The 27515-nt window shown below is 39.3% G+C and overlaps 1 protein-coding gene across 6 annotated transcripts in view; it reads left to right on the forward strand.

Moving 5' to 3' along the window:
* Positions 1-27515, forward strand: part of Tlk (Tousled-like kinase) — a 292570-nt gene that overhangs the window by 218790 nt on the left and 46265 nt on the right. Inside the window, exons 1-6 of one of the 6 annotated variants that reach the window (XM_068386843.1) lie at positions 1616-1786; positions 4934-5856; positions 10198-10318; positions 10472-10740; positions 20964-21143; positions 27005-27252. In XM_068386843.1, the coding sequence (XP_068242944.1) occupies positions 1765-1786; positions 4934-5856; positions 10198-10318; positions 10472-10740; positions 20964-21143; positions 27005-27252 (1763 nt within the window). In that variant the 5' untranslated portion in view covers positions 1616-1764. Of the gene's footprint in view, positions 1-1615; positions 1787-4933; positions 5857-10197; positions 10319-10471; positions 10741-20963; positions 21144-27004; positions 27253-27515 lie in introns of those variants that run through there. The other 5 variants (XM_068386846.1, XM_068386845.1, XM_068386847.1 and 2 more) reach the window with 5 other exon arrangements.

The raw sequence follows: 27515 nt of genomic DNA on the forward strand, positions 1-27515 counted from the left end.
AAAAAAAGTCAGTGTTCATTTGTTTTCTAGATGTTGATGATAGCAGTTGAAATGTACCATAATCGAAACTAAATAGTAGGAATGATGATGCTGAGAATAATTATAACAATGATAATAGTTAAAACATTATTGTCATTGTCCTTTCCGTAAAATTGTTTAATTTATGCATAATGAGAGAGAGAGGGAGAGATTATATATATATATATTTATATATATATATATATATATATATATATATATATATATATATATATATATATATATATATATAAATATATATATATATATATATATATATATATATATATATATATATATATATATATATATATATATATATATATATATATATGTATATCAGTACCTGTACATACATATACACAAATGAAAAAGCTTAGTGACCATTTTGTAGTGTTTCTGTCAAGAGAAAATATGAAACAAATGCAATATTGATATTGCCTCGAACTTGCCCCTTCCACCGATTTAAAAGTGATAAAAAGATAAAAGGATTGCACGAGAACACCTTTTGATCGGGGAATTGCCATCCCTCTCTGCAAGTATGGCGTCGCCCATTGAATATAGGTCAGAGTATTGAAGAAAAAAAAAACGCAAAACGGAAGTTGCTAACTTAAAGCCATCCGTGTCTGCGAATTATTTGTCTCCGCGGGTTTTTTTTCTTCGTATCGCGTCGTGACCCTATATCTCTCCTATCAGGCGGTAATCAGATCAATATCTAACCGTTTTAGAATAAAAGAAAACTTGAGATTTCTCAATGGGATCAAGTTCGGTGTATTTTTATAGGTGGCGATGTTTTCATCTACTTGTGTTTTTTGCTTGTTGACATCAGCTCGTTCTTGTTGTCTTGGCTATATCTATTTGCCCCGTTAAAATAAGATATATGAAAAATATGTTGCAATCTGTTTAAGATTAGCATAGGTCTTTCACACCGCTTAGATCTCATCATGAAATTAATTTGCATTAAATGCTTATCAAAGCTATATATTAAAAGTTGAATGGAAGTTGTACAAACTATTATTCAATCGTTTAAGGATCACAGCCAACGATGACACCATGTTTTATTTATATATTTTTATGTAAGGACGAAGTTGTTCTTGTTTGCGAAAGTTATCGATACGTTTGTAATGTAAGATTGTCTGATGGAATATGTTATGCTCTTAAAACATAATTTTAGAATTCTACTCCAGACAGAATGTGGGTGCATTCTTCATTCGCCTGTTTTCATCATTTGCGCCATGTCGCATATATCATATAGATAAAATGATGTAACAACTTTTTAAAGAATACGTAAACATTTGTATTCGGTTATAGGAACACTAATCCTGACGATTTGTCCTGAATTACAAAAAAAAAAATACATATCCCCGAAATCTTTTTAGATAGGCTTAGTGAAAATCCCGTTTTCTGTTAGTAATTGTGTGTAGATTCCATTTTGAGTTGATAATATACAACCCAATGCCTTATATCTTGACATGCAAAGTGTGTATGCAACCGTATTATTGTTAAAATACACTAAAATAGGGAAATATTCCCCAAAATCTATTCCGAAAATTCCCGTTTTCTGTTGAGATGTGGTTTTGCCGGCAGCCGCGTTTCATACTCTTCATTGTTGACTATGAGGGAGAGACACCAAGTGAGAGACAACAAATTTGTATTTCGCCCATTTTGGATCATTTGCGATATAGTTTGAAGTGTGAAAGATCCCTAAGGAGGGACCTACTATCATGAAGTGATGGAGGATCGTGAATGCACGCCGAAATGTCTTTGGGTAAGTCCAAAATAAGGCTAATAAGTACTCGAATCGATGCTCCGTGGGGTCAGGGGAGTTGGTAAACATTACGCTCATCCCTTCCATTATTTCGCTCGCCATTTCTTTTCCGAGCTGCTTATTCACAACTCTATAGTCTGAGCATGCTCCCAGAAGAATGCCAATGGAAATGTGCTGGGAGAAAATGGCGTAAGATGCGCCATTTCGATAATATTAACGAGATATCGTTATAGGTCGAAAAATTTTGTTTGCTTGAACGTAATGGACGTGGTGGGGGTGAAGAGATGCCCGGGACTTCACTATGATCTTTTTCCATTTTTCTTTCAATTGGTCCTCTAGTGCCGGTCGCTTGGGCGTCGCCTGACATGATTTGGATGTGAAAATGGCCTTTTGGTGGCCAAATTTAGGTGTAACATGCATCAGACATGAAGTAACCAGCCTGTCTTGTCTTTGGATATCTCTCCCCCCATTTCTCGACATCGGATGATTCTCACTTGTCTCTCACAATGTCTCTCTCTTTCCTGTCACTGTTGTATTTAGGGAGGGGATTTAACGTCCGTGGCACAAAATCCCAATTTAACGACGAAATTTTCCCAGTTTGACATTTAACTCGAAGTGTCAAAAGATACATTGTCAGTAAGTGGAAATGCCCACTAGGAAGATGTGCATAATGAATGAATTGACTAATTTACAGGGTTTGGCTAATAATTGCAAAAACACTAATATTTCTTTGTTGTGAAACTGAAATGGAGATTGTTTTTTTGTATAAAGCTTGGTGTTGTTGAAACTACTGGTTATTAATTATCCTAGACAAAATTATAATTTTGTTTCTAATTTTTTCCTTTTCTTTATAACAGTAAGACTTGACTTTATCTATTAATTATCTTTGGTGGTTTTACCACTATATTATGCCATCATCATGGTGTTTTTGGTCTGGTCTGGTTTTATTAATTTTTTTTGACAAATTAATCCAAATACTACATATTATAAGCCGAGGCTAAAAGCACATCCTTCTCAACCCTGACCTTGAAGATCACCTATATTTATTTTGACTCAAAACCTAGGATACTAATTCACTTAGCTACAGCAATATAAAGTTAGACGTTATTGTAACATAACCATTAGCTGCAAGCAAATTGGGGTGGAAATGTAACCTGTAAAATTTCTGTATTCACATTACGGTATGAAGGCCGTAGGCTACGTGGGAATGCCTTTCTTCGTGTGTCTCACCCTTCTTCCCTTTCATATGTTCTTGTATAATTTATAATTACAACTCTGCGCTCTTCAAAGGATTTGGTGCAAAATGAGTGGTCACTCGTCGGACCACGTTCTTTAACTTTGCTTTGATATAATATTCACTTCTTAATGCAGTGAGAGCAGGAAAGGCATCCGGCCATGAAAAATTAGCCAAAACCAAAATTGCCAGTTGAGATTGTGAGATTAACCGATGATGAAGTGTGAGACAGAGGTAGATGGAGAACACTGGCCAGAAACATCGATGCCTCATAAAAGTGGGAAAAGATGCAGACAAAGAAGAAGCAGTGAAAGCCAAGAAATATGGAGCAGAGGATTGGTTTCAAAATTTTGAGTATGCAGAGGTTATGATGTTAGTACATTTTTTACATTGTGAATATGAACACAGTACTGTATCAGTCCATATTTAGAGATGTTAGTGGAAACTCAGCACCAGAAATGGCAACATGTCGCTGATTAGTAATTTTTGTACATTCTTAATAATAGATATAATTCACACTTGGTCTTAACGGCCAAAGAAGCCGTTTTGATGCACATTTGAATTATATTTGTTATTCTTTGACACTTTTGAAGAGAAAGTGTAACATTGCCTTTGGCATAGTATTTTTGTTTACATAGTGTATAAAATGTCAAAATTTTATGTTTTATGTTTAGAAAATATGCAAGTATTGAATCAGATGAATACTTTTGAACAACTGGTTCTGTCTTTTATTTTGGAAGTAATTTCTCATGACAATATTATTTAAAACTTTAAAATCTATATAACCCAACCAGTGTTTATATTCATAGTAAGCACACTTCTTACTGTGTAACTGCCAATACAAGCAATTATGGTTTTGTATAGGATTTTTGTAATAGTGCTACAATAGAATTTTCATATCCAGGTTGGGAAACTAATTTTGCCATATTCATTTAAATCTTTATATTGCTGGGTCTTTCCAGAAGATGTACAGTGTATTGTAAAGAGGGAGTAAGGTAGAAAGTTAATATTATTAATGCTGTGGATCTTAATGAATTTACAAAGGTTGCAGTATCATCCTACTCATTATCCATGTTTTTATTTTATTCAGTTTCTTGTGCTGGTTGCATGTATCAAGGTTGGGGTTTAGATTGTTTACATAGTTACTCATGATGTTCATCTGTTTATTGTTGTTCTGATAGAAGCACGGTGTATATTTTCTGCATATCTTTTATCATGTAGGCTTTGTGCAGTTTCATTTATTTGAGATTTTTACATTGGTGGAACTTCTGCATTAAATGTACATCACCATCAACTTGCTTATCATTTGTTATGTTTTGTTAGGATTAATTTAGGCCCAAACCCTTCCTCTTATTTTGTATTTATGAAGGGAGGGGCATTTGGCCTTTAGAAATGTAGTTTTGATTGGAATTGATAGCTTTTTTTATTATTATTATTAGTGAAGAGATCGTTATCATAAGTGGGGCTCAGCAGTTACAACTGTACCCAACAGATTTTCTCTCGTTGAGCTTTGTAAACAAGTACAGTACAGTTTTCGTTTCATAAACAAGATACATGTATGTGGGTGACATGAAATTGATTACATATAGATGCTGTTTTGTTTAGCCATTATCTTGGTCACGGGTCAGACTGCGCACTTTGTTTGTAATCTATTATTTATCAGAGCTTTAAAATAAAAATGGCTTTTTCAACTCAGAAATTGGAAGGTTTTATTGCAGTGCAAGTGAAATCCTTCCACATTACCAGCTTTGGCTCTCATTTGAAAAAGGATTGTGGGGGACAGATGTTGTATTTGATATTTTTGGACAGTGGGCTGTTCTTAGAATTCTCTTTTGATTGGTGTGATTTCTGTAGTAGTATTGTACAGTTTAAATTATGTATTACATTGGTTTCTAATTTTATTTTTTTTGCAGGTGCGGTGACTGGCATTAAGATGGAGCAGTTCAGTGTCCTGGATCCTCGTAAACAAGAGCTCCTGGAAGCACGGATCGGAGGAGGCAGGGTAATGGACCCCTCTTTTTTGCTTTCATCAGAACGTAACGAGTATGTGGAAAATGTGAAAATTGGCTCTTATAATACCCAAATAACACCTCATAGTAGTTCAAGTATAAGTATCATGAAGGAAGATCCTAACTCTCCTGCATTGAGGTTAGAATCATCCTCCGGTGGGTCTAGTTCACATACCCACGGTGCCTCTGTGCCAAATAGCTTAGGCATTGGGCATACTGCTCAGCCCCAGGACAATGTGCAGCTAACATCTTTGTCAGAACCCCGATTAGGCCCTAATGATTCTACATGTAATTCCAAAGTTAATGCCACGGCCGGGGCAACCCGTAGTCTTCCAGGGCAGCGACATCAGCAGCAGCAACAGCAGCAGCAGCCACAGCATCATCATCATCATCCGATGTATGTGATGGGAGCTGAAAATCCCCCCAGCGGTCAAGAGGTAACTCATGCCATCCCTGAAAGTGGCTACAGAAACATAGAGACCTTAGGCACTGGTGTTCCACAGTGCAGTGTACCTGAAAGCGAAGGCCGTCATCCCCTTGAAACAGTCAAAGGCCGTTTACCTCAATCTTATGATATTCATTCTGTCTCGTATAATTATTGTGAATCCCAAAATAAGTGTGCTGTGGTAGGAATGACTAACTTGGATCAGTCGGACAACAACCTCTCTAAGCTGCAACAAAGGAAGACATCAAAAGCCATGTGGTCCCTTACTCCTCCCAGGGGTGGTGGTCGAGGGGGTTCCAGGGTGACTGGGGAAGTGGCGAGGTTAGGAGCCAGGGCAGACCTCCCTGCACACCTGAATCTAGAGGCAGGGAGACTAGAGAAGGTTAGATATGTGATTCATTCAGAAAAAAAGAAAGAAATTGATAAACTGATTGGTCCAGTGAAATTGGTGAGGATAGAGGTTTCAAATAAAATCCTTTTATTATGTTTTAGAATTTTAAATGCACATCTGTAAATCATCTCGGTGAACTGTTTGAATGTCTGTCCTCATCGTCTCCTGGACTGACACAATAATTCTATCTGATTGGTAGTCATGTAGGTGTTGTGTAAAACCATTGGCATTTTGAAACACCTGTTATTGGAAGCTCTCTTTGAGTTGAAATGGAAAGTTATGGCTCTTGATATGAACTTGCATAAAGATTCAGAAGGTGGGAGGGATGGATGGCCCTGGGTCTTGTAACTGCTGCCTTTGATTGGTCCTTTGGAAAACTTACCTGTACTAGGTTGTCTTTCATTTCTGGTTTACCCACAGTAAGCCACAATCATGATGTAGATCTCTTTATGTCCACTGTCAAATTCATGTTGTGAAGAATAATTATGTTAACATTAGTGTTTACCCTTAGTTGATCATGTGATTGCTAAGAACTTGAGGTTAAACCAGTTCTGTTAGTAGATGCTTTCCCTTTTCATACGTAGCTGTTTTATGACTTTTAGAAAAAGAGTAATATGGAGGTCATAGATTTATTTTGAAATTTAATTATTTCAATGAAACTTCCCTGAAGTTCATTTATTCAAGCGCTTGCAAGACAGTGATTAAAATTGCTGGGGGTTATGTTTGAACAGGTGTGGTGATATAAAATTTTAAGCAACAAGTGTGAAGTTATTGCTTGGTTTTTAAATGCTGATGAAACTTTCAACATAAGTATGAAGACGTTTCGCTGGAAGACACACTTTTGTAACTTTGGCAACTACTGTGAACATAATCAGAAATGAACTAAAGATGCAATTCCAAGAACAGACTATGTAGTTTTTCACTGGACCAATTTCAGATGGCTTAGACTTGCCACTGCCTCTGCTTCAGTGCTTTTAGCACTGCAAACTATTGCACAATGTTCAAGAATGTTGTAGCTATGAGGAGGGAAGATAACGTTCCGACTGCTTAGCTATTTGTTTCTCTTTTTTACATACGCAGGGTATGTATGTATACTGTATTTATATACATATACAAGTAAATTTATGTACCCCTTATAGTCAGCTGGGTCGTGTCAGGGAGGTTGACTATGGCAATAACATTTCTTTTCAACTATAAGAATGCTGATTTTTAACATCGTGAAGTGTGTGTAACTCTTATAGTTTATAGTTCATTACTGTATTCTAGTAAGATTATTAATCTCTCTCTCTCTCTCTCTCTCTCTCTCTCTCTCTCTCTCTCTCTCTCTCTCTCTTTTTTTCTTACATTTTTTCTTTCAGAAGATTGAGATAATTGGTGATATTTTGTTCTTCAAATTCTGCTCAGTGAAAATATTTTTTTGGTGGCTTTTGTTTTCTTATAATCGTTTATTTGATTTTTTGCCTTCCATACTTTGTTCATGAATTTATCATTTCATGCACATATTGAAATTTCATGTTATGAAGTCTCGTCTGCTTACACAAGTTATCATTCGTCATTCTTGTTGTATGTATGTACAGTATTGTATATTCTCTCATGTAGATGATAGTCAGCATGCTATATTTCTACATTTTCATGGGTTTTCAAGTGTGTGTGCGTGGAATTTTACTGTTTACCTTTTGATGTTGAATTTCTGGATTTCAGCTATTCATTTAACTTCAACCTTAGTTTTTAGGAATTCTCTCAAGGTGTTAAAATTTTTCTGAATACTGTATAGATCTTTTATCACCAAAAACTCTTCACATTCATTTAAATTAGTTGGTGTGGAAAGTTTGTGCAAGTTGTGGTAAAATTTTGACGACAGAATTGTTCTATCATTGCTTACTAGATTCTGTAGATTTTCATTATCTATATACAGTTGTTAGACTTCTTTTTTATGTGTACTTATTTAAAGCACAGTCCCATCCATATACCAAAGGCACTTCCCCCAATTTTGGGGGGTAGCCGACATCAACAAGAACAAAACGAAAAAGGGGACCTCTACTCTCTATGTTCCTCCAGCCTAACCAGGGACTCAGCACAGTAATAAAGATATTAAAAAGCATTGATATGCACAAACTCATTTCTTTTGATTGACTAAAGAGGTAGATGCCATTCGGTTTTTCTTTTGTTTTATTGCAAAGAATGGAGATTATCATGAATCAAGTTAAGGCACTATCAATTGCATTCAGATATATCTTTTTATTTCAACTTCATACTCTTCAGGTCTTATTGTGTTATAAATCTTTTAAATAAGGGATCTTGTTATTCATCACACATTCTCCACTTGTACCTTGTCTTTCTCTTCTTGCTTTCTATTCTTTAGCTTAAGGAGTACTATGAGCTTGCACAGTTGAACTTTGTATGCTGTTTATATCAGTGTGTTTTTTTTTCGTGGCATAGTAGGGGATTTTGGCCACCTGTTCGTGCACTCAGTATTTTGTTATCTTTCCTTTTTTGGTCTCCTCCCACTTGCCATCCTACATCTTTAAACTATGTCCAGCTGCAGATTTTGCTCCCTTGTTTATTGTATTCTAGCACAACCCTGCAAGAGTATAGAAGTTTGAACTCCAGACAGACTACAGTATATAATTTTACAATGTTCAGTATATGTTTAAGGCTCGGAAGTGTGTACTTGTCTTGCTTACTCCCTATATGGTTGTGTGATATATACCGTAACATTCACATCACTTGTTAAAAGTTGTTCAGATGTTTCATTGCCATATTTGTTTAGGGTGGGTACATCACAGGAATTTTTTTTTTCAATTTTCATTGTGGTATAATACAATATCGTTGAGAGTAAATCCACTGTTCTAAACAATGTTGTCTTGTGTAAAATCTTGTCACCAAAAGTGAGATCTTTTCATATCAGGATTTTATATGATTGTAATCAAAGTTACACTTTATAGTATACAGTATTCAACGTCTTTATTGGAAATTATGATCCATGTCATTTACGTCACAGTCTGAATAGAGATTTTTATGTTCACATTCTTTGGAAAAACTTTGATAAAATAATATTGGAAAGAAACTTTTAGAGTACAGTACCTTTTTTATGATTTCAATTTTAGATCCCTATATTTATTTGGAGAGATTGATTGGCACAGATGCTTATATTATATTAAACATTTCAGCTTGGCATGATTATATACCAAGTCAATTAAGCTGGAATATTTTTGACATATATAAATATTGTAGGATTGCTACTGGCATAGCAGGAGTGAAAGAGGGTGAGGTTTTTCAAATATTTCCTATTAATGAATGTTAGGTATCAGTTAAGGGGATGGAAATTTTTTTTTTTTTCTTTTGAGATAAAAATTATTGGTTGTGGTGGCTGATGTGGTAATGTTCTGACCGATAAATGCCAGAGTGGGGTTAGAGTCCCGCTCAAACTTGTTAGTTTCTTTGGTCGCTGCAACCTTACCAATCTTGTAAGCTAAGGATGGGGTGTTTGGGGGAGCCTATAGGTCTATCTGCCAAGTCCTCAGCAGCCATTGCCTGGCTCTCCTTGGTCTTAGCTTAGGTGGAGAGGGGCTTAGGTACTGATCGTATGTATATATGGGCAGTCTATAGGGCAATGTCACTCTCCCTTGCACGTGCCATTCATAAGCGCCCTTTAATCCTTAAACCTTTAATGTACTAAGTTTTCCTGTTAGGTATGGGGTGTTTAGTATGAGTATGTAAATATGAGGTTGGGTATGACACTTTTTTTTCTTTTTTTTATAATTGAGCAAACCCCAGTACTGTATTGGAAAAACTTGTATATTATTTATGGGTAATTTGATTTTGTAATGTAGGGATATAGTTTATTTTATACTTTGCATTCATTCCATTTTTCATCATAGGCGCTCTTGACTTTTATTATTTGTTTTACTTCTTTCTTTTTCTTTTCTATTACAAAAAAGTTTTTTTTTCTTAGGATAGTGGGAATATTCTCTCTCTCTCTCTCTCTCTCTCTCTCTCTCTCTCTCTCTCTCTCTCTCTCTCTCTCTCTCTCTCTCTCTCTGTGTACATACTACAAATCTGATTATTGGTTTATACATTTGAAAGTTAGAAAATTAATAATTTTGTTTTGCAAGAAAGTGATCAGGATTTTCAGGGTGGCTAAAAAAGTTATGGGCTCTGAAGTTGTTTTTTGGCTATATTTATAGCTGAGCTTCATGTGATATCACAGTATAGTACATTAAGCTAAGGACCTGTTGTACATATTAATGATGCTCAATTCTCCCTGTAAGATTTTAAAAAGATTTTATGTTCTTACAATATTTATTCACTTTGATCACTATTTTTTTTCAGGTCCACTTAGGGGGGAGTAGCCCCAGCACTCCAACATCTACTCAGCCCCCTACTTCCATGTCCTCAGGGTCAGGGACTCAGTCGATAATATTTGAGAGACAAGACTCCAACTTGAGCACCGGTAATTATTTTGGTGTTTGTTGAGATATCTGCAAATTTATTATTGACTTGGTGTATACTCTGGTCTGGAGGTATTTAAGCATTGTCATAATTACTTTACTTTGTGAGGATATTCTTTCTTTCTCTCAGTGATACATAATTATTTATTTTACAGGCTCATCTGATCGTGAGGAAAGTACTAGTCCTGAAAAAGCGCAGCAGCGAACACCCTCTGACCGGAAGAGAAAAAGGAAAAGTACGAATTCTAACCAAGGCCAGAGTGATGAAGGGGGAGGGGGTGCAGCCCCAAAGATGAGTAGAGCGGCTGCCGATTCAAAGAAAATCAACGAATATTTTAAACAAACCGCACCCTTACCGACAAATTCACCTCACAGACATACAGGCGCGAAAAGTCCATCCCCTCAAACACATTTGGGCCATATGGTGAGTTTTTGTAAATATTAGCCAAGTCAGTTTGCATTGGGAAATTAGTCTAGTCTATTGAGTAACTTTGCACATTGGAATTAGTCCTACTGAGTCATAATTTCCTGAAGTTTCGATAATTTTTTAAAAATTAAGACTCAGGATAATTGGCAATTGATATTTTGATCAATTTTCATAATGTTCCAATACAGTACTGTACTGTAGAGTATAGCTTATGGTTATACCAAGGATTATTATGTGATTTTGCTTACTTATATTTATTTATTAGATTTTTACAGAGTCTTTTTCCTATCTGAGAATAAAGATTGGTTAAATAACGTAGGTTATTAGGTATTTAACATTTTGCCTTGAATTTACTTGTACAGTGGAACCTCTACATACGATTGTTCCAACACCCAAAGTAAAATTCGATCAAATTTTCGTCTCGACACCCGAAGTCGTGCTCCAACATTCGACGTAGATCCTACGTGTAGAATTTTCTCGAACCGTAGGTCATAGTTTCTTGTTTACGCCAGTAGACGGCAGCACGTCGGAGGGACGCCATTAAGCGTCGCGTCGGTCAGTTCTCTGTTTTCTTGCGCATCGTGTGGTTGTCCTCTGTTCGGTCTGTTATTAACAGTGCTTATTATCTTCCTTTTCTCACGTTTCCTTTTTGATTTAACGTATAATCATGGGTCCTAAGAAGCTTAGTTTGGGTATAGGTATTAGTAGTGGTGAGAAAAGGAAGAAGGCAATGCTTGCATTAGAATTGAAGCAAGAAATTATATAAAAACATGAGCGCGGTGTGCGTGTGAGTGATCTGGCTAAACAATATGGCCGGAATATGTCTACAATCTTGACGATCATGGCCGGAATATGTCTACAATCTTGACGATCATCAAGCAGAAGGCAGCCATTAAAGCAGTCAAACCATCGAAGGGGTTCACCTTTATTTCAAAACTTTGTAGCCCTACCCTGGAAGAGATGGAATGCCTTTTGTTGAAATGGATAAAGGACAAAAAGATTGTTGGCGATACAATCATTTGTGAGAAGGCCAGCACTATCTTTTGTGACTTGAAGGCGGCGGGCTCTGGGGGTAACGCGGGGGAGAGTTGAACCGATCCTACAACCGAGGAATTCAAGGCGTCTCGTGGTTGGTTCGAGAACTTTAAGGGATAGACCGGGATTCATTCAGTTGTTCGGCACGGAGAGGCTTCAAGTTCGGACACCAAGGCTGCTAACGATTTTAAGAAGTTTGAAAAGATCGTGGAGGATGAAGGCTACGTAGAGCAGCAAGTTTTCAATTGTGATGAAACCAGTCTGTTTTAGAAAAAGATGCCTAGTCGAACATACATCACCGCCGAAGAGAAGAAAATGCCTGGACATAAGCCTATGAAGGATCGGTTGACTCTTGCCCTATGTGCCAACGCCAGCGGGGACTGCAAAATAAAGCCGTTATTGGTTTATCATTCCGAAAACTCAAGGCATTTAAAGCACATAGAGTTTATAAGGACATATTGTATGTTTTCTGGCGTGCTAATTCCAAGGCTTGGGTTACTAGGCATTTCTTTGTTGAATGGGTAAACCAAGTTTTCAGCCCTGCTGTCAAGAAATACCTTCAGGAGAGGAATCTGTCTTTAAAGTGCTTGCTTTGCTTGGATAATGCTCCCGCTCACCCCCCAGGACTTGAAGATGATGATATCGACCAGTTCAAATTCATCAGAGTGCTGTATCTTCCAGCGAACACCACCTCTATGCTCCAGTCCATGGACCAGCAAGTCATCTCGAATTTAAGAAAGTCTTATTTAAGCAGTGCTTTAATGTCAAGCAAAGCACCAACTCAACTTTGCATGAATTTTGGAGGAACCATTTCAATATCCTGCACTGCTTGAAGATCATATATCAGGCATGGGAGGGAGTAACTCGACAGGACACTGAATTCAGTTTGGAAGAAGCTTTGGCCTGAAGTTGTTTCTCCCAGAGATTTTGAAGGTTTTGGCCCCGAGCCTGAACCTGTGCTTGCCGTAGAGGAAGATGTAGAAGAGATTGTATCCCTTGGCAAGTTTATGAGTCTGGAGGTCGGTGAAGATGACATCACCGAACTCGTCGAGGAGCATCATGAAGAGCTCACCACCGAGGAACTCGAGGAGCTGCATGCCATGTAGCATGATGAGTTCCAAGCGCATTTGAGTGAGTCGGAGGACATCGAGGAGGTAGAGCACATCTCTTAAGTTCGGCTGAAATAAAAGAGATGTTAGCTTATCATTAACACGTGGTTTTCATTAATAAGTATCACCCACAGAAACTTCAGGTTTGCCGTGTAGTTTTGCAATTCGATGATGTCTGCTTATCCCATTTCAGAAAAATTCTGAAAAGCCGTACCAAGCAACTTTCTCTCGATGGTTTTTTAAAAAATCTACGATGCAGCCTTGTGATCGTGATGAAGAGAAAAAGGTGAAGCAAAGAAAATTAAGATTTAATTGAGTGAAAGTGATGAAAATTAAAAATAAAAAAGAATAAGAAATGTAAGAAAAAAATAAATAAATAAGCTAAGTTAGGTTAAAGTTCACGGAGTGTAAGTTAGAGTAAGTTATGGTACGTTATCGCAGTCACCATCTCTACCTCCTTGGCGACTGTCCGTCTCCTCCTGCGTAGCACCTCCTACACCTGCGTTGGCCTGTCTCTAAGGTTAAGTGACAATAAAAACCCATTTTTTATTATTTCTTTATTATTATTCTTTTTTACATTCTTATGTAATGCAATTGTGTTATTGTTGTGTAATTATGTGTAGTAATTTATTAAGGAGTTATCATGGGTTTTTGGGCCCCAACATACGATTGTTTTAACATACGAAGCAATTCCCGGAACGACTTAAGATTGTATGTAGAGGTTCCACTGTAGTACTGTAGAGTACAGCTACAGATTTAAGTCTCGTAAACACAATACTTGAAAATTGTAATGTATTTATATGAATTGCAAGCTACTGCATGTTGTTTATTGAACTTGTATGTTCTATTTAATGTTGGTGGTTTGGTTTAGCTTTCTTTATTTATCACGGAAGAAGATCAACCAAGTTATGGCAAAGCTATTGATGTAAAACTTGCAACATTTTTATAGTTTCGGATAATATTAGTAACCCCAAGGGCATCTAGATGGCAAGCAATCATATATCTGAAAGATGTCGAACTTTGTCTCACACTAGTTTCTACAGTGTTCCAATTGTGATTTCTAAAGTCTATGGATTGTAGAATACTGCATGATGACTGGATTTGTTTCGTAACTGGAATACAAACCTACATTATTTATTAGGAGTATTACTTTTGGCGAAGCTGAAGGGAGGAGCCATTAAAATTTAGCGAGGGTTAACTACCCATCCCGCTAGTTAGTGGGGGTTAGGGGGCTAGCTCCTTACTTCTCCCGCTCACACACCTGTGACCGAGCCCACTTTTGCTTTTGGCTCGGATGGTGAACGGTCCTTGTCGCTTTTCATCTTGACAAATTTTTGGATGGCCATTAATGCTTTTTTGCCTTTTCTTTTCATTGTGTTTGTTGACTTCGGCCAGCCATACGTACCTGCCCTGGTCTTCAGGGCCGCTCCTGCGGTACCTTCATGTCCGCCGAGGACGTTGATCCTTGGACTGTTTGCTGTACCTGTGGAGGTCAATGGTGTGATGTAGATAATAAGTGTTTTGAGTGTCGGGAATAGTCTACCTCCCATTTGGAAAGGTTTGGGTGATGGCAAAAGAAGTCTGAGTGGGAGTCTTCTTCAGGTTCCTGACCTTCCTCTGAAGCTCCTGCTTATTCAGCCTCCTCCGGGGGACCATCGATTAGTAGCGTAGGTTGCTTAATCCCTGGACAACTTTGGTCCTTGAGAGACTGCATTACTTCCCCTAGAGAACCGGCCCCGCCTCTCCCCCCAGGAGCCCCATGACTTTCTTCTATTTTACAGGTTTGGCCATCTTTGGGGTTACTGGGTCTGCCCTCCAAGGAGACCCTGCTGCAGCTGCTTCGCCGTGGCGCTGGCGCACAGCGTCCGTCAACGTCGGAGGTGGATCCTCTGGCCCTTGTCGACGGCATGATATCGGAAGTGTCGTCTACTGCCCATCCTGCCAACGTTCCTGCCTTTTCTGCCTCGTCCACACTTGCCAAAGACTGCGCTTCCCCCTGACGAACATACTTCGAGGGGGAAGCAAAGTCCTAGGTGCGTGTCTCCTGCGAGTGTTTTTCCCCCTTGGGAGAGTTCACTCGTATAGACTCCTCTTCGGAGGACTGCTGCTGAATATCTGCTTGCTGATCCCCCGGCCCCTAGAGGGCATCACCATGAGCATCATTGCCAACATGCTTGCCCGCCTCTTCGCCTCCGAGGTGCTCCTTCGCCATCGATAAAGAGACTCTTCTTTGGTTCTTCAGCTTTGTCACCGCAGCCCTCCTCGGAGGAAGAGCCTCCTCGTCCGACGTCATCTGGTTCCCTATCCTCGCCTGCCACCGGACCTTCTGATGACGCAACCACTAGTTCACAAGATTCGGTTTAGGTCTGTCCCCCTCAGGATCTCGTGTGATCGCCTTCAGGGGATATTTGTGCTTCTGAAGGACTTGTCATCCTGCTGCGCGCCAATCTTTGACTCACCTACCTCCTGCTTGTCCGTCTCCAGGTTCCCGACTCCCTACTAGTTGGAGAATTGGTAATGTTACTCCTCTATGTAAATGTGTTCGTGGTAGCTAACTCCCATATTATCTAAAGTTTTTGAACGTCTTCTGGCAAAACGTCTTGATAGGTTTGCTGAAGGTAATCATCTACTCCCTAGTTTACAATTTGGTTTTCGTAAAGGCCTTGGAGCATGTGATGCCCTTCTTACAATCTCCAATGCTGTACAGAAATCCCTTGATTGTGGTCGGGAAGTTTATATGATTGGTCTTGATTTTAGTGCTGCTTTTGACCGTGTTAATCATGAGGCCCTTGTTTTCAAACTGAAACAGTTGGAAGTGGGTGGGTCGTTTCTTAGCATTATTATTGGTTTTATTGTAATAGATCTCAAAGAGTTGTTGTTGATGGGCACCATAGGGATTATAGGAATGTGATATCCGGTGTTCCACAGGGTAGTGTTCTTGGCCCATTACTTTTCATACTATATACACATGACATGTGGTTTGGCCTAGAAAACAAGTTTCTTGCATATGCAGATGATGCTACTCTCTTTGCATCAATTCCATCCCCTGAATGTAGATCTAGGGTTGGTGAATCCCTTAATAGAGATTTAGCTAGATTTAGTGCATGGTGCAAATTATGGGGTATGAAGTTGAATCCTAACCAAACTCAAAGTATGATTGTAAGTAGGTCAAGGACGGTGGCTCCTCAACATCCGGATCTCAGTATTGATAATGTTTCTTTAAATATGTATGACTCTTTCAAAATTTACTTTTGAGAAACATATAAGGTCTGTGTCTTCTTCAGTTGCACAAAAAATAGGCTTATTGAGAAAGTCTTTCAAGATTTTCGGTGATCAATCTATTCTGAAGAAGTGTTTTAATTCTTTCATTCTACCTTGTTTTGAGTATTGTTCTCCTGTCTGGTGTTCAGCTGCTGATTCTCATCTTAATTTGTTGGACAGAAACTTACGGTCTATTAAATTTCTTATTCCTGATCTAGATATTAATCTCTGGCACCGTCGTTCAATTAGTTCATTATACATGTTGCATAAGATTTTTCATAACTCTGACCATCCTTTACATTCAGATCTCCCAGGACAATTCTATCCTGTTCGTAATACTAGGCAGGCAGTTAATTCTAATAGCCAGGCCTTCTCCATCACGAGGCTCAATACTACGCAGTACTCTAGAAGTTTTATTCCAGCTGTGACCAAGTTGTGGAATGATCTTCCTAATCGGGTGGTTGAATCAGTAGAACTTCAAAAGTTCAAAGTTGGAGCAAATGCTTTTTTGTTGACCAGGCGGACATGAGTCTTTTTATAGTTTATTTATGACATATTTGTTTTTGTTGTTAATAGTTTATATATGACATGTCTGTTTTGATGTTGTTACTTATTTTAGAATGATTTATTGTTAATTTGTTCTCTTCATTTATTTATTTCCTTATTTCCTTTCCTCACTGGGCTATTTTTCCCTGTTGGAGCCCCTGGGCTTATAGCATCTTGCTTTTCCAACTAGGGTTGTAGCTTGGATAGTAATAATAATAATAATACCACTCGTCACTCTCCGTCTTGCCGTCTGCTTAGGCGCCATTCACCTTCGCAGGTTTCTCCTGCTTGTTCGGGTGATCCTACTCGTACCACTACTTCCAACCATCGTCGACCAACGCGTTGGGCTCCCACCAAGCACCGTTCATCCAAGCAACGCGTCGCTTTGGATCATCATTCACCCGACTGCGCGCCTGCAGGCTATTCTCAAACCTCGCGAATTTCTCCATGTAAGCAGTTGCCCAAGCGTCGACCTTGGCCACATTAGCACGCGTCCTCAGATCGTTGGGCAGTGTATTCCCATCGTCAAGTTCATAGATCACAAATGCGTCATCCTGCACCAGCTCGCCAACACGCAAACGTTTGCCTACACCTCAAAGCTCTCCTCGTCAACCGTCACTGATTAGGCACCGCTCGCCAACACGGAGGAATGCACCACAACTTCGGCAAGCAGTGACAGAAGTCGACATCCATCTTCCACCAACTTCCAAGAAGTCACGCCATCAGATGGAGGAACAGGAGTAGGAATGGAAAGATAGGTTTTCACCCTCCAGACCATCGGTCCTCTCACCTAGGAAGAGTAGAGTCTTACTCTACAGGTCTCCGTCGCCCCATTTCCCTTCCCACAAATGCATTACAGCACAACTGTCAGGGAAAGAGGTAAAGTACTTCCTGGGAATGTAAAATTCCGAAGTTACCTACAACCGAGGTGGACCCACATTATCCAAGGGTTCCAGTGAAGACTCCTCAAAGAGAGGCTTCGGTTCTCTTCCCTTCGGGGGATCTATCCGACAGCACCAGCGTCAGCAAACAACCCTGGCTCGGCGCCATCCACAGGGCAGTGGTTCAAGCCTTCGGGCCTGTCCTCTCGGCTTGCTCCTCAGAAGCCTCCATGAGCTTTCAAGACCCTTAGGCCCCAGCGGATGCTTGGCAAAGAACCTCGGCTGCCTCTCCCCTGAAGAGGAAAACAGGAGTCCCAGATCCTGCCTCATCCTCTTGGGCGAAACGGACTCCTGTGAAGCCATCAGCAGTACCAAACCTCTCCTAGCTCACCGCCATCTCAACCAAGGCAACCTCACGAGCAACCTGTCCTAGTTTCCTCCCTTCTACCTTCTGATGAAGACTCCCCCTTGTGATAAGAAAGCCGCGTCTCCAGAAGTAACTAGGAATGCCTGACCATCCAGTCTTTCCATGCTGGAAACTTACCTTCTTCCTCACACTCCCTATCCCATCGGGGCCAAAAGAATGTGCTCGCCGACACTCTGAGCAGAGTATCTCAGATAGTGAGCACCGAGTGGTCTTTGGATCATCTAATAGCCAACAAAGTCCTGACTTTGTGCAGTTCTCCGACGGTGGATCTCTTTGAAACGGCCCTGAACTTCAGGCTTCCGCTGTACTGCTCCTCAGTCCCAGAACCCAAGGCTCTCTGTCAAGATGCATGCCAACAATGGTGGGACAACTTTGACGTTTATGCCTTTCCTCCATTCTGATGAGGAGGTCTCTCATACGACATTGCCCATTCAAGGGGATGGGGAGAGGTAACTTTCAATCTTTGTCCTTGTGTTTGTCGCAAAGACTCTGAATCCAGGGTTGTCGGATCCTAGATTCTATTCCTTCCGGATAATGAGTCTCCATTCTGTAACAGACGACCCAGATCATCTTTTACTTTACCCAGTAAGGAGTTGAGACTGTACCTTGAGAGAACAGCAGCACACGCCCACACTTTTGATCAGCACAGGGAGGAACAAGAGGAGGATCACTAAGAACACCATTTCTGCCTGGATTCTCAGGGTCATAGACCATGCTCTGAATCCAGATTCTCCCCCGTCGTATCGCCCCAGAGCCTACGATGTTGGGCGTAGCTATGTTCCTGGCCTTCAAGAAATCTACTCAGTGACGCAGGTTCTACAGGCTGCGGTATGGAAATGCAAAACGACTTTCACAGCCCATTAGCGGCAAGTCGTGACCCACAGGAGGCTCGATATGTTTTCTATCGTCCCTGTGGTGGCTGCACAACAGCTAGTCCAATACCTCAAGCTCCTTATTGGACAAGTAGCTGATAGCAGAAGGTTGAGGGTACAGTTTCCTGGTTTTAGTCTGTGTGTATGAAAGGGTATGACTGGCTCTTATTCTTTTCTTCATCCTCCCCTCTCTTGAGGAAAGCAGCGGCCTAGGTTCTCTGAACAAGCCGACATCAACCACTACAGGTAAACCGTGCTCCCTCGTGTACCTAGTATTGTGCCAATACTATAGCGTCCACATACCCTGGCGAGGTGGTATTGGGAAAGTCTTGGTTACAACAGTTTTTCTTACAAAGAATTGGAATAACTTTTACCTTGATAGTCACACTGTTTATTTCAACACCCAGCTTGCATAAGCCACAGACTTTGCGTACCAGGGTTTACTGAGGTGTTAGGGACTTCTTATTTTTGGTAGGTAGGGATGTCTACCCTCCTAATGGTTGAGTTACCCCTAATAAAGAACGTAGGTTTGTATTCTAGTTATTGAACAAAGACAAATTCGGAGATCATTTACCCGCTGACCCTGTCCCCCTTGAAGTCCTACCTCCAAGCAAAGTGAGCTCAGTCACAGGTGTGTGAGCGGGAGGGTAAAGACCTTTCCCCCCTCCCCCGTGCTTACTAGCGGGGTGGGTAGTTAACCCTCACCAGATTTTAATGGCTTGTCCTTTCAGCTTTGCCAAAAGTAATACCCCTAATAAATAGCTAAAGGTTTGTATCATTAAGAAAATTACAAATTTCCTCCGAATTTGTCATTTTTCAATGCCCTTTGCCTCCTACGTTTTTTAGATGGCTCAAATTCCATGAATCTTGAATAATGATTACAGTTTTATAGAGTCATAATTGCCTTAAATACATGAAGATAGTATCTTGCCAATGAACTGAATGATATTTGGATTACTTTTTGAGACCATGCTTTCATTAGGCTCTTATAATTTCTCTATTATTCAAAAGGCAAGAAAGTCATTCCGGTCAAAACATTACTTTATATTTCCCCTCCTTAAAGAATTATCAAAACCAAAGCCTCTTTCATTCACTTGTTTTCCCATGCTTTTTCTGATACCAAAGCTTCCAGAGGATTGTTACACCTCAAGGATGTTAGATGGAAGTAATAGGGAAGGCGGAATGAATTCCAGATCAAGTTTAATAAATCATCCTCAGAAGTAGACATAATTGTAAGGAAAGTCATCAATGTTCATATGCTTTGACCAGCCAGGTGGAGGGCTATGTCTACAGGAATTGTATGCAGTTTTGAAAATGGATCTTTCAAAGGGCTAAGTTTCAATTGGAGAAATAAAGATTGCGTTGTCAAACCCTCCAGTCTCCATATCTCCCCCACCCCTCTATTCTTCATAACCTCTTCTCATTATCATTTTTTAAGTTGTCTGCATAAGGTTAATGAGACACTGCCCAATGGACTTTGCTCATTATCATAAAGAGCGCTGTGGTTAACCTGTTCAGGATGGGATTATGCTACCTCTTTATGAATCCCCTCTGTCATTTGAAGACATTATTACCCTGTCTATTAGAAACAGAAGGTTCATTGCAAAAAGAGGAGTCTTCCACTCAATGAATTTGGATAGGAAATGGAAAAGTTTTGGATTTCGCATCCCCCTAGACCTGTAATTAGTAAAAGTAAATCTGAGAACTTTATAAATTTATGTAGAGAGGTTGTACATAAAAAGTAATAAACTTACTGGAATCTTATGCAATGTAGATTGGTGTCTGAAATTTGAGAGCCTTTTTGCTATCTGGAGGTCTTGGTGGTCACCAATTTTGGTGGTATCACTATTCAGTTGTACTCTAGGTAAAGGAATGTTAGTGTTTATATATATATATATATATATATATATATATATATATATATATATATATATATATATATATATATATATATATATATATATATATATATATATCATTGTTTAATTCTTGTGCAGTATTATTTTATAATGGCTAAATTCAATAGTTTAGAACTGATTTATTCTTGTTTTACACTAAGGTTTTTCATATTGATGTAACTTTATTTCAGACTGGTCATAGTGGTGGTCTAGGCGATCCACTCGTAGGGCTTATGCCCCCTCCTCGAGGTGTGCCAATGACCCACCGTGCTACCCAAAGTGATATTACGTACCGTCAGGTTGATGAGATGGAGAGTAGGGCGTCTATGGATATGGAGGCAAAGAATTCAAGAATTGATAATTTGCAATGTGTAAGTTTTGTTTTATTTGTTAATATGATGTCCAGTTATAAATTGTCTACTACACATTTTTTTTTTAAATATTGCAGCCAGCAGGCTATTTCAATATGTTGCAGTTTATTCATAACAAACCCATTAATTTAATGACATCTAAGTCAAACCAAATTTGACTGGTCAGGGCCAAGAAGTACTTGCGCATCCTCAGAGGTCCTAACTATGCTAAACTTTACTGAATAAGCATTGCTATTGTGTCTCCTTTTTCAGAATTCCATCCTTTGTTGTTGAATATTTTTTGTTCATCTAAGGTTTTATTCATCCTTCATAAGAGTATGACAAATGTGCGGATGCATTGTTTCTATTTTTATTTTGGTATATCATACAGTTCACTTATGGGAAATTTTGCCCTAGGTTCTTCCCATATCTATTTCTATCTCTGTAGCAATTTTAGCAAAGCATAATGTGAATGGAAAATGGCTGTCTGCTAAAGATGGTGATGAATGCAAGAGTTGATGGGAGAAGTACAAGAGGAAGGCCAAGGTTTGGGTGGATGGATGGAGTGAAGGAAGCTCTGGGTGATAGGAGGATAGATGTGAGAAAGGCAAGAGAGCGTGCTAGGAATAGGAATGAATGGCGAGCGATTGTGACGCAGTTCCGGTAGGCCCTGCTGCTTCCTCCTGTGCCTTAGATGACCGCGGAGGTAGCAGCAGTAGAGGATTCAGCGTTATGAAGCTTCATCTGTGGTGGTTAATGGGGGGATAGTGGGTTGTGGCACCCTAGCAGTACCAGCTGAACTCGGTTGAGTCCCTTGTCAGGCTGGGAGGAACGTTGAGAGGAGAGGTCTCCTTTTATTTTTTTTATTTTTGTTTCATTTGTTGATGTCGGATACCCACAAAAATTGGGGGAAGTGCCTTGGTATATGTATGTATGTATAATGTGAATACATGTCAGACTCTGGTTTGATGTTTACTTGTAATGTTACTTTAGCCTTAGTATTTATTCATCATGATTTTGAGTAATTGTTATTGTATAAGTGATTATAGTAGTGAATTTTTTATATTTGTTGTATTTATGGGACTTGAAGTTCCTCTCTTGATATACCTTAGGATACATTTTTAAGGATTTCAGAAAGCTTGTAGCTTGTTTAGGTCTTTCTTCAATTAGTGACCCTCACCTCTTGTATTTGTTGCAAACAAATCACCAGTGTTTATTTCAGTTTGTGTGTTGGTCCATAAATCACTGGTTCCTAATTGTGCAAAATAGGACCTAAAAGATGAATGCCTCGGACTTCCAGCTTTTGGCAGCGTCTGTGTGTCTCCAGAAATTCTGTTATTGATCATGGCACATGAGGTTTGCCCTGCTGCCTCCCCCTGCATATTTTGAGCACATTTTTGGGTAACTCCTTTGGTGTACTGTTCTACTTCAGAGGGCTCCTTTACTCCTAAGATTCCAAAAGTTTTCTTGGGTCCTGCTATGTAATGGAGGGAGGTTGGTTTTTTTTTTTTTTTTTTTTTTTTTTTTTTTTTTTTTTTTTTTTTTTTTTTTTTTTTTTTTTTTTTTGCAAGTTGAATTTTGGAATAGTGTGATGGTAGAATAAGAATCTGAGAAGGTGCTTATTGAGGGTATGTATACTCAGCAGGATTTTACATCCTTTTATAGAATGATTTGACTTCCCCACCACCAAGGAGTGAGGAATCGTTAGAGGCCTTTGTACGACAGATGCAGGTCACTCTTTGGCAGAAACTGAAAATGGGATTTAACTTTCTGAAGGTTCTGGCCTTAATGAAGTAGATTGATAGCTTGGAAGAGGTTATATGAACATTAGTAGAAGGGGAGAAAATATCCATTGACAAGCTCTTCGCAGCACTGCAGGGTTCTAGGCCCTCGTTTGAACTTCCTTTGAAAGAAATGGCGAGAAGACTTAGCACCAACAACAAGGTCTCTGGACGGAGCTCCTGAGCTAATATATCTAATATGATCCTACCTCATGCACTGTTTATAAAGAGGAGGCTTTATGTGCCAAAGGAAGCCATCCCTTCTCTCCTCACTGACGACCCAGCAGTTACACGAACTCCAGGTACAGTATGTCAGTGGGAAGATTGAGGGGACATCTTGCAATCTTTTCTGCCTCAAAGGCAACAAACCTGGAAGCCACAGCAACGGCTAGCCTTTAAGCAATCTCTTGGTTTTATCATTGCTCCAGGACTTTTGCTTACTACGTGTATCGAATCCTCATACCAAGGAAAAGTTAACCAATCTGGGGTTGTCAGGAGTGAATGCAGTCACCTTCTGCTTAGCACCCAACCAACCAGACTAGACACCTACCTCGATTGGAAGTTGAAGCCCCTTTGGAAACTTAGAGGAAGAACATCAGGACTCCCTTTTCCATAGTGCAGGTTCCTTTAAACATTCTGGCAATCCAAGGCTGACTGTTGAATCTAGTGCGGTAACCCCACTGAAATCTGCCAGGAAAATGGCTCCATCACCTACGGCTAGGTTGTCTACCAAGCACAGCACCGTCCTCCTATAGGAACTGGGGGATCTTTTTGTCCCCAGTTTAGTCAACCTAGAAGGGAAAGAGAGAGAAGAGGAACTAGAGGATGTTTTGGAAAGCAATCCTCCCCTTTCACTGCTATGAATTCGGATTAATGTCGAGCTTGTAGGCAAGGTAGCAATACCCCAGAGCATAGACCAGTACGGTAAGCGTCCTTCTTGATTGTTACTGCCTCCCATTTATTGGCTCTCATCCTCCTCTTACTCGGACACTGACGATGTCTTCTACATATAATTGGTCATAAGAGAAACTCAATTTTGCAAATATAGGTGGGAAAGATGCAAGAGAACTTCATTCAAATTGAAGATGGGGAACACTACAAGCAGTCATTAGGAGGGAAAGTGAACACTACTAGCTTGCATGAGGAGGGAAGACTAAGTACTCTCAGTAGACCTAAGAGATGCATACCTCCTAATACCAGTACATCGGTCCTCCTGGAAGTTTCTCCGCTTCATCCTCTGAAGGGATGTCTACTAGTTCAAAGTACTCGCCCAAAAAAGTGTTGTCCTCAATACCTGTACAACTTCCTGATCATATCTTCCTCACAGAGACAGCTCCTCCAACAGTGAGAGAATTTCTTATGTTTTTGTCATGATCTGGGGATTGTGATAAATTTAGGGAAGTCCAGATTACAGCACAAGCAGAGGATGGTTTACTGGGGCATGAGAATAGATACAGTATTGGGGAAAGTAGCATGACCTTCATGGAAGCATTCGTCAGCAGCCAACAATGACCAATACTAGAGAGACCTAGAAACACGGAAAATGAGGGAGAACCTGTATTGGGTGGTCAGAAGACTATCATTTTTCTAAAAGGAACACCCCAAAAATGCCTACCACAAGAGATGCTTCTATTCTTGGATCCCTCAAAGAAATTCTGTGTTCCACATCTGGGAGGACATGTCACATCAGGACTTTGGTCCCGAGAAGAAAACTCTCCATATCAATTTGTTGGACCTGAAATCAACTCTTTTAGCTCAGTTGTGGTGGCCTATGTGGTAACGTCCCTGATTGGTGATCGCCAGACTGCAACCTCACCATCCTTGTGAGCTAAGGGTGGGGAGTTTTGGGGAGCCTATAGGTCTATCTGCTGAGTCATCAGCAGCCATTGCCTGTCTCTCCTTGGTCCTAGTTTGGGTGGAGACAGGCTTGGACACTGATCATATGTATTTAAGATTAGTCTCTAGGACAATGTCACTGTCCCTTGCCTCTGCCTTTCATGAGTGACCTTTAAACACCTGTTAGCATTGATGAGCAATGACACTATTGTAGCAGCCTACATAAACAATGAGGAATGGCCTCTTACCACCACTACATGTTAGTGAAAGAAGCCCAGTTTTGGCCATCAGAAAATACAGTAGTGAAAAGTTTTTTTCCTGGCAGGAAACACAAACTCGGCCACCAGGAACACTTGGTAGACGCATCCTCATTGCGAAAAGTCTTCTGACTTTGTGGGATTCCCCAGTGATAGAACTGTTTACAAGCCACAAATGAATACTCCCCATCTACCTTTCAGCATCCATGGAACAGCCTCAGCACTTGTTTTTCATCCATGCTACCTGAACAAAAGGGTCGTCAACAGGGTATTGAGTATGACAAACTTAATAATGACTTTATTGGCACCAAACTGGCCACAGTCAGAGGTCAGAGTGGTACCTAGAGCTCTTGATGTCTGATGCCCAGATAGCTCTCTAACGGGCCCAACCTGCTTTGACAATCTCACTTGTAGAGATGTCGCAGCTTGATGATATCCCTCTCTTCATGGATGGTGGTTATCCAGCATCTCCTCCAAACCAGAGGCTTTTTGAAATGCAAAAGAAATATCCGAATACCTTTGCAATCCCTCTGCAGCTATCTACCAGACCAATGAGTCATCTTTTGTGGTCGGTGCCGTTGCAGCATCACTTCTCTGGATGAAGCCTCTACAAACAATAACGGACTTTCTTGTCTTCTTGCACAGAGAGAAGCGCCTGTCAGTCTCAGCGGAGAAAGGTTATCGCTTGGCCTTGAGCCGTCTTTAGGTTGAAAGGCCTCAACTTTTCTGTCATGAGAACTTTCATTACTATTTGGGCATTTTGAGCTGTCCTGCCCTCCAAGAGAGCTCTGATCACCAGCTACCAACTTGGGACATCACCTAAGTCCCCAGCTCTTTGAAAAAGATACCTTACAGAGCACATTTTATTGAACTTGAAGTAGAAGTTATATCCCTCATTATCCTAATGAGGTTTACATTCTGACGAGATGTTACAGTGTAGATATAGGTTTCTGTCCCCTCTCTAGGTCCACTTGTACTGACATCCTGGGATTTCATGCCAACCAATTTGGATACAGGAAATTCCTCCCTCCTAAGGATAATTGTTTTATTAAAGGACTGATGTTTCTGTCCATTTAGAACAAATTACAAACTTTAAGGATAATTTGTCCTTTAACCTCTCAACTCATCCAACCTGCAATTCCTAGATGGAGGTCACTTTGGTTACTCGGTGAACTGGCAAGAGGCCAGGGCTGCCCTCTATCCTCCAGTAAGTACCGACACCTCTTTATAGAATTTTAACAGCCAAGTTTCTAGTGTCACTGAAATCATACTCCTATTAAATAACTATGTTTTGTATAGGAAATTATACTCCTATTAAATAACTCGGTTTTGTATAGGTAGGAAAAATAAGAAAGTATTTTTAAAATGGGTCATTTTATGAATCAGAAATTATATATACATATATAGCATCTTGCATTTCCAACTAGGGTTGTTGCTTACTTAGTTCTGATAATAATAATGTATATAGATAGTAATAATGCATGTAGATAGATATGATTAGATACTATAATTATGTGTGTATGTTGTATTTCGTGTAGAGTTTATATAGAAGTTTGTGTGTGTGTATGTTGTATTTCATGTAGAGTTTATTTAAAACAAATTTTAAACTTATAGGAATTTCACAAGTTGATGGTTTGAGCCTTGTCATTATTTAAGAAATTATAAGGAAGTTCATTTTCATTTGTTTAAGAAATAGCCAACATATTTTGTTGGTATTTAACAATGGAAGGCCTTATTTTATAGTTTGAATGTTTGTAATTTTCTGAGAATTTGGTAGGATTGCTTCCTTCATGTAAAATGGGGGACATATATATATATATATATATATATATATATATATATATATATATATATATATATATATATATATATATATATATATATATATATATACATATATATATATATATATATATATATATATATATATATATATATATATATATATATATATATATATATATATGTATATATACTGTATATATAATTCTAATTTTTCGTGTTGCAGACAAATGAAGAGTTATCGAGACAGCTCCAAAGTCAGAGTAAACTTATTGAACAAAAACAATTGCAAATAAATAAATGTATAGAAGTTGTTAAAAAACTTTTAATAGAAAAAAGCAATATAGAAAAGAAAGAAGCAAGACAGAAATGTATGCAAAACCGATTAAGGCTTGGCCAGTTTGTTACGCAGAGAGTTGGGGCAACGTTTCAAGAAAATTGGCAAGATGGTTATGCCTTCCAGGAAATCACAAAGTAAGTTTTGTCAATTTTTGTGTTGCTGTTTTGGGCACGAGTGGGAATGTTTAATCGACTAAGTCCTGGTTCTGGAAAAAAATGTGTAGTTGCAGTTTTATTTACTAAAAATGTCTGTAGTTTTTTTTTTTTTTTTTTTTATGAAGTTCTTTGTAGAATATCCCAGTTGCACCAGTGTTGAGTCTAGAAAAAAATAAAGCGTCCTAATTTTGAAAGTCCAGGTCCTCTTCACTCAATTATTTATAAAACCAAGGTGTTACTCT

The sequence above is a fragment of the Palaemon carinicauda genome, chromosome 14, assembly GCF_036898095.1.
Source record: "Palaemon carinicauda isolate YSFRI2023 chromosome 14, ASM3689809v2, whole genome shotgun sequence".
NCBI classification, from domain to species: Eukaryota; Metazoa; Arthropoda; class Malacostraca; order Decapoda; family Palaemonidae; genus Palaemon; species Palaemon carinicauda.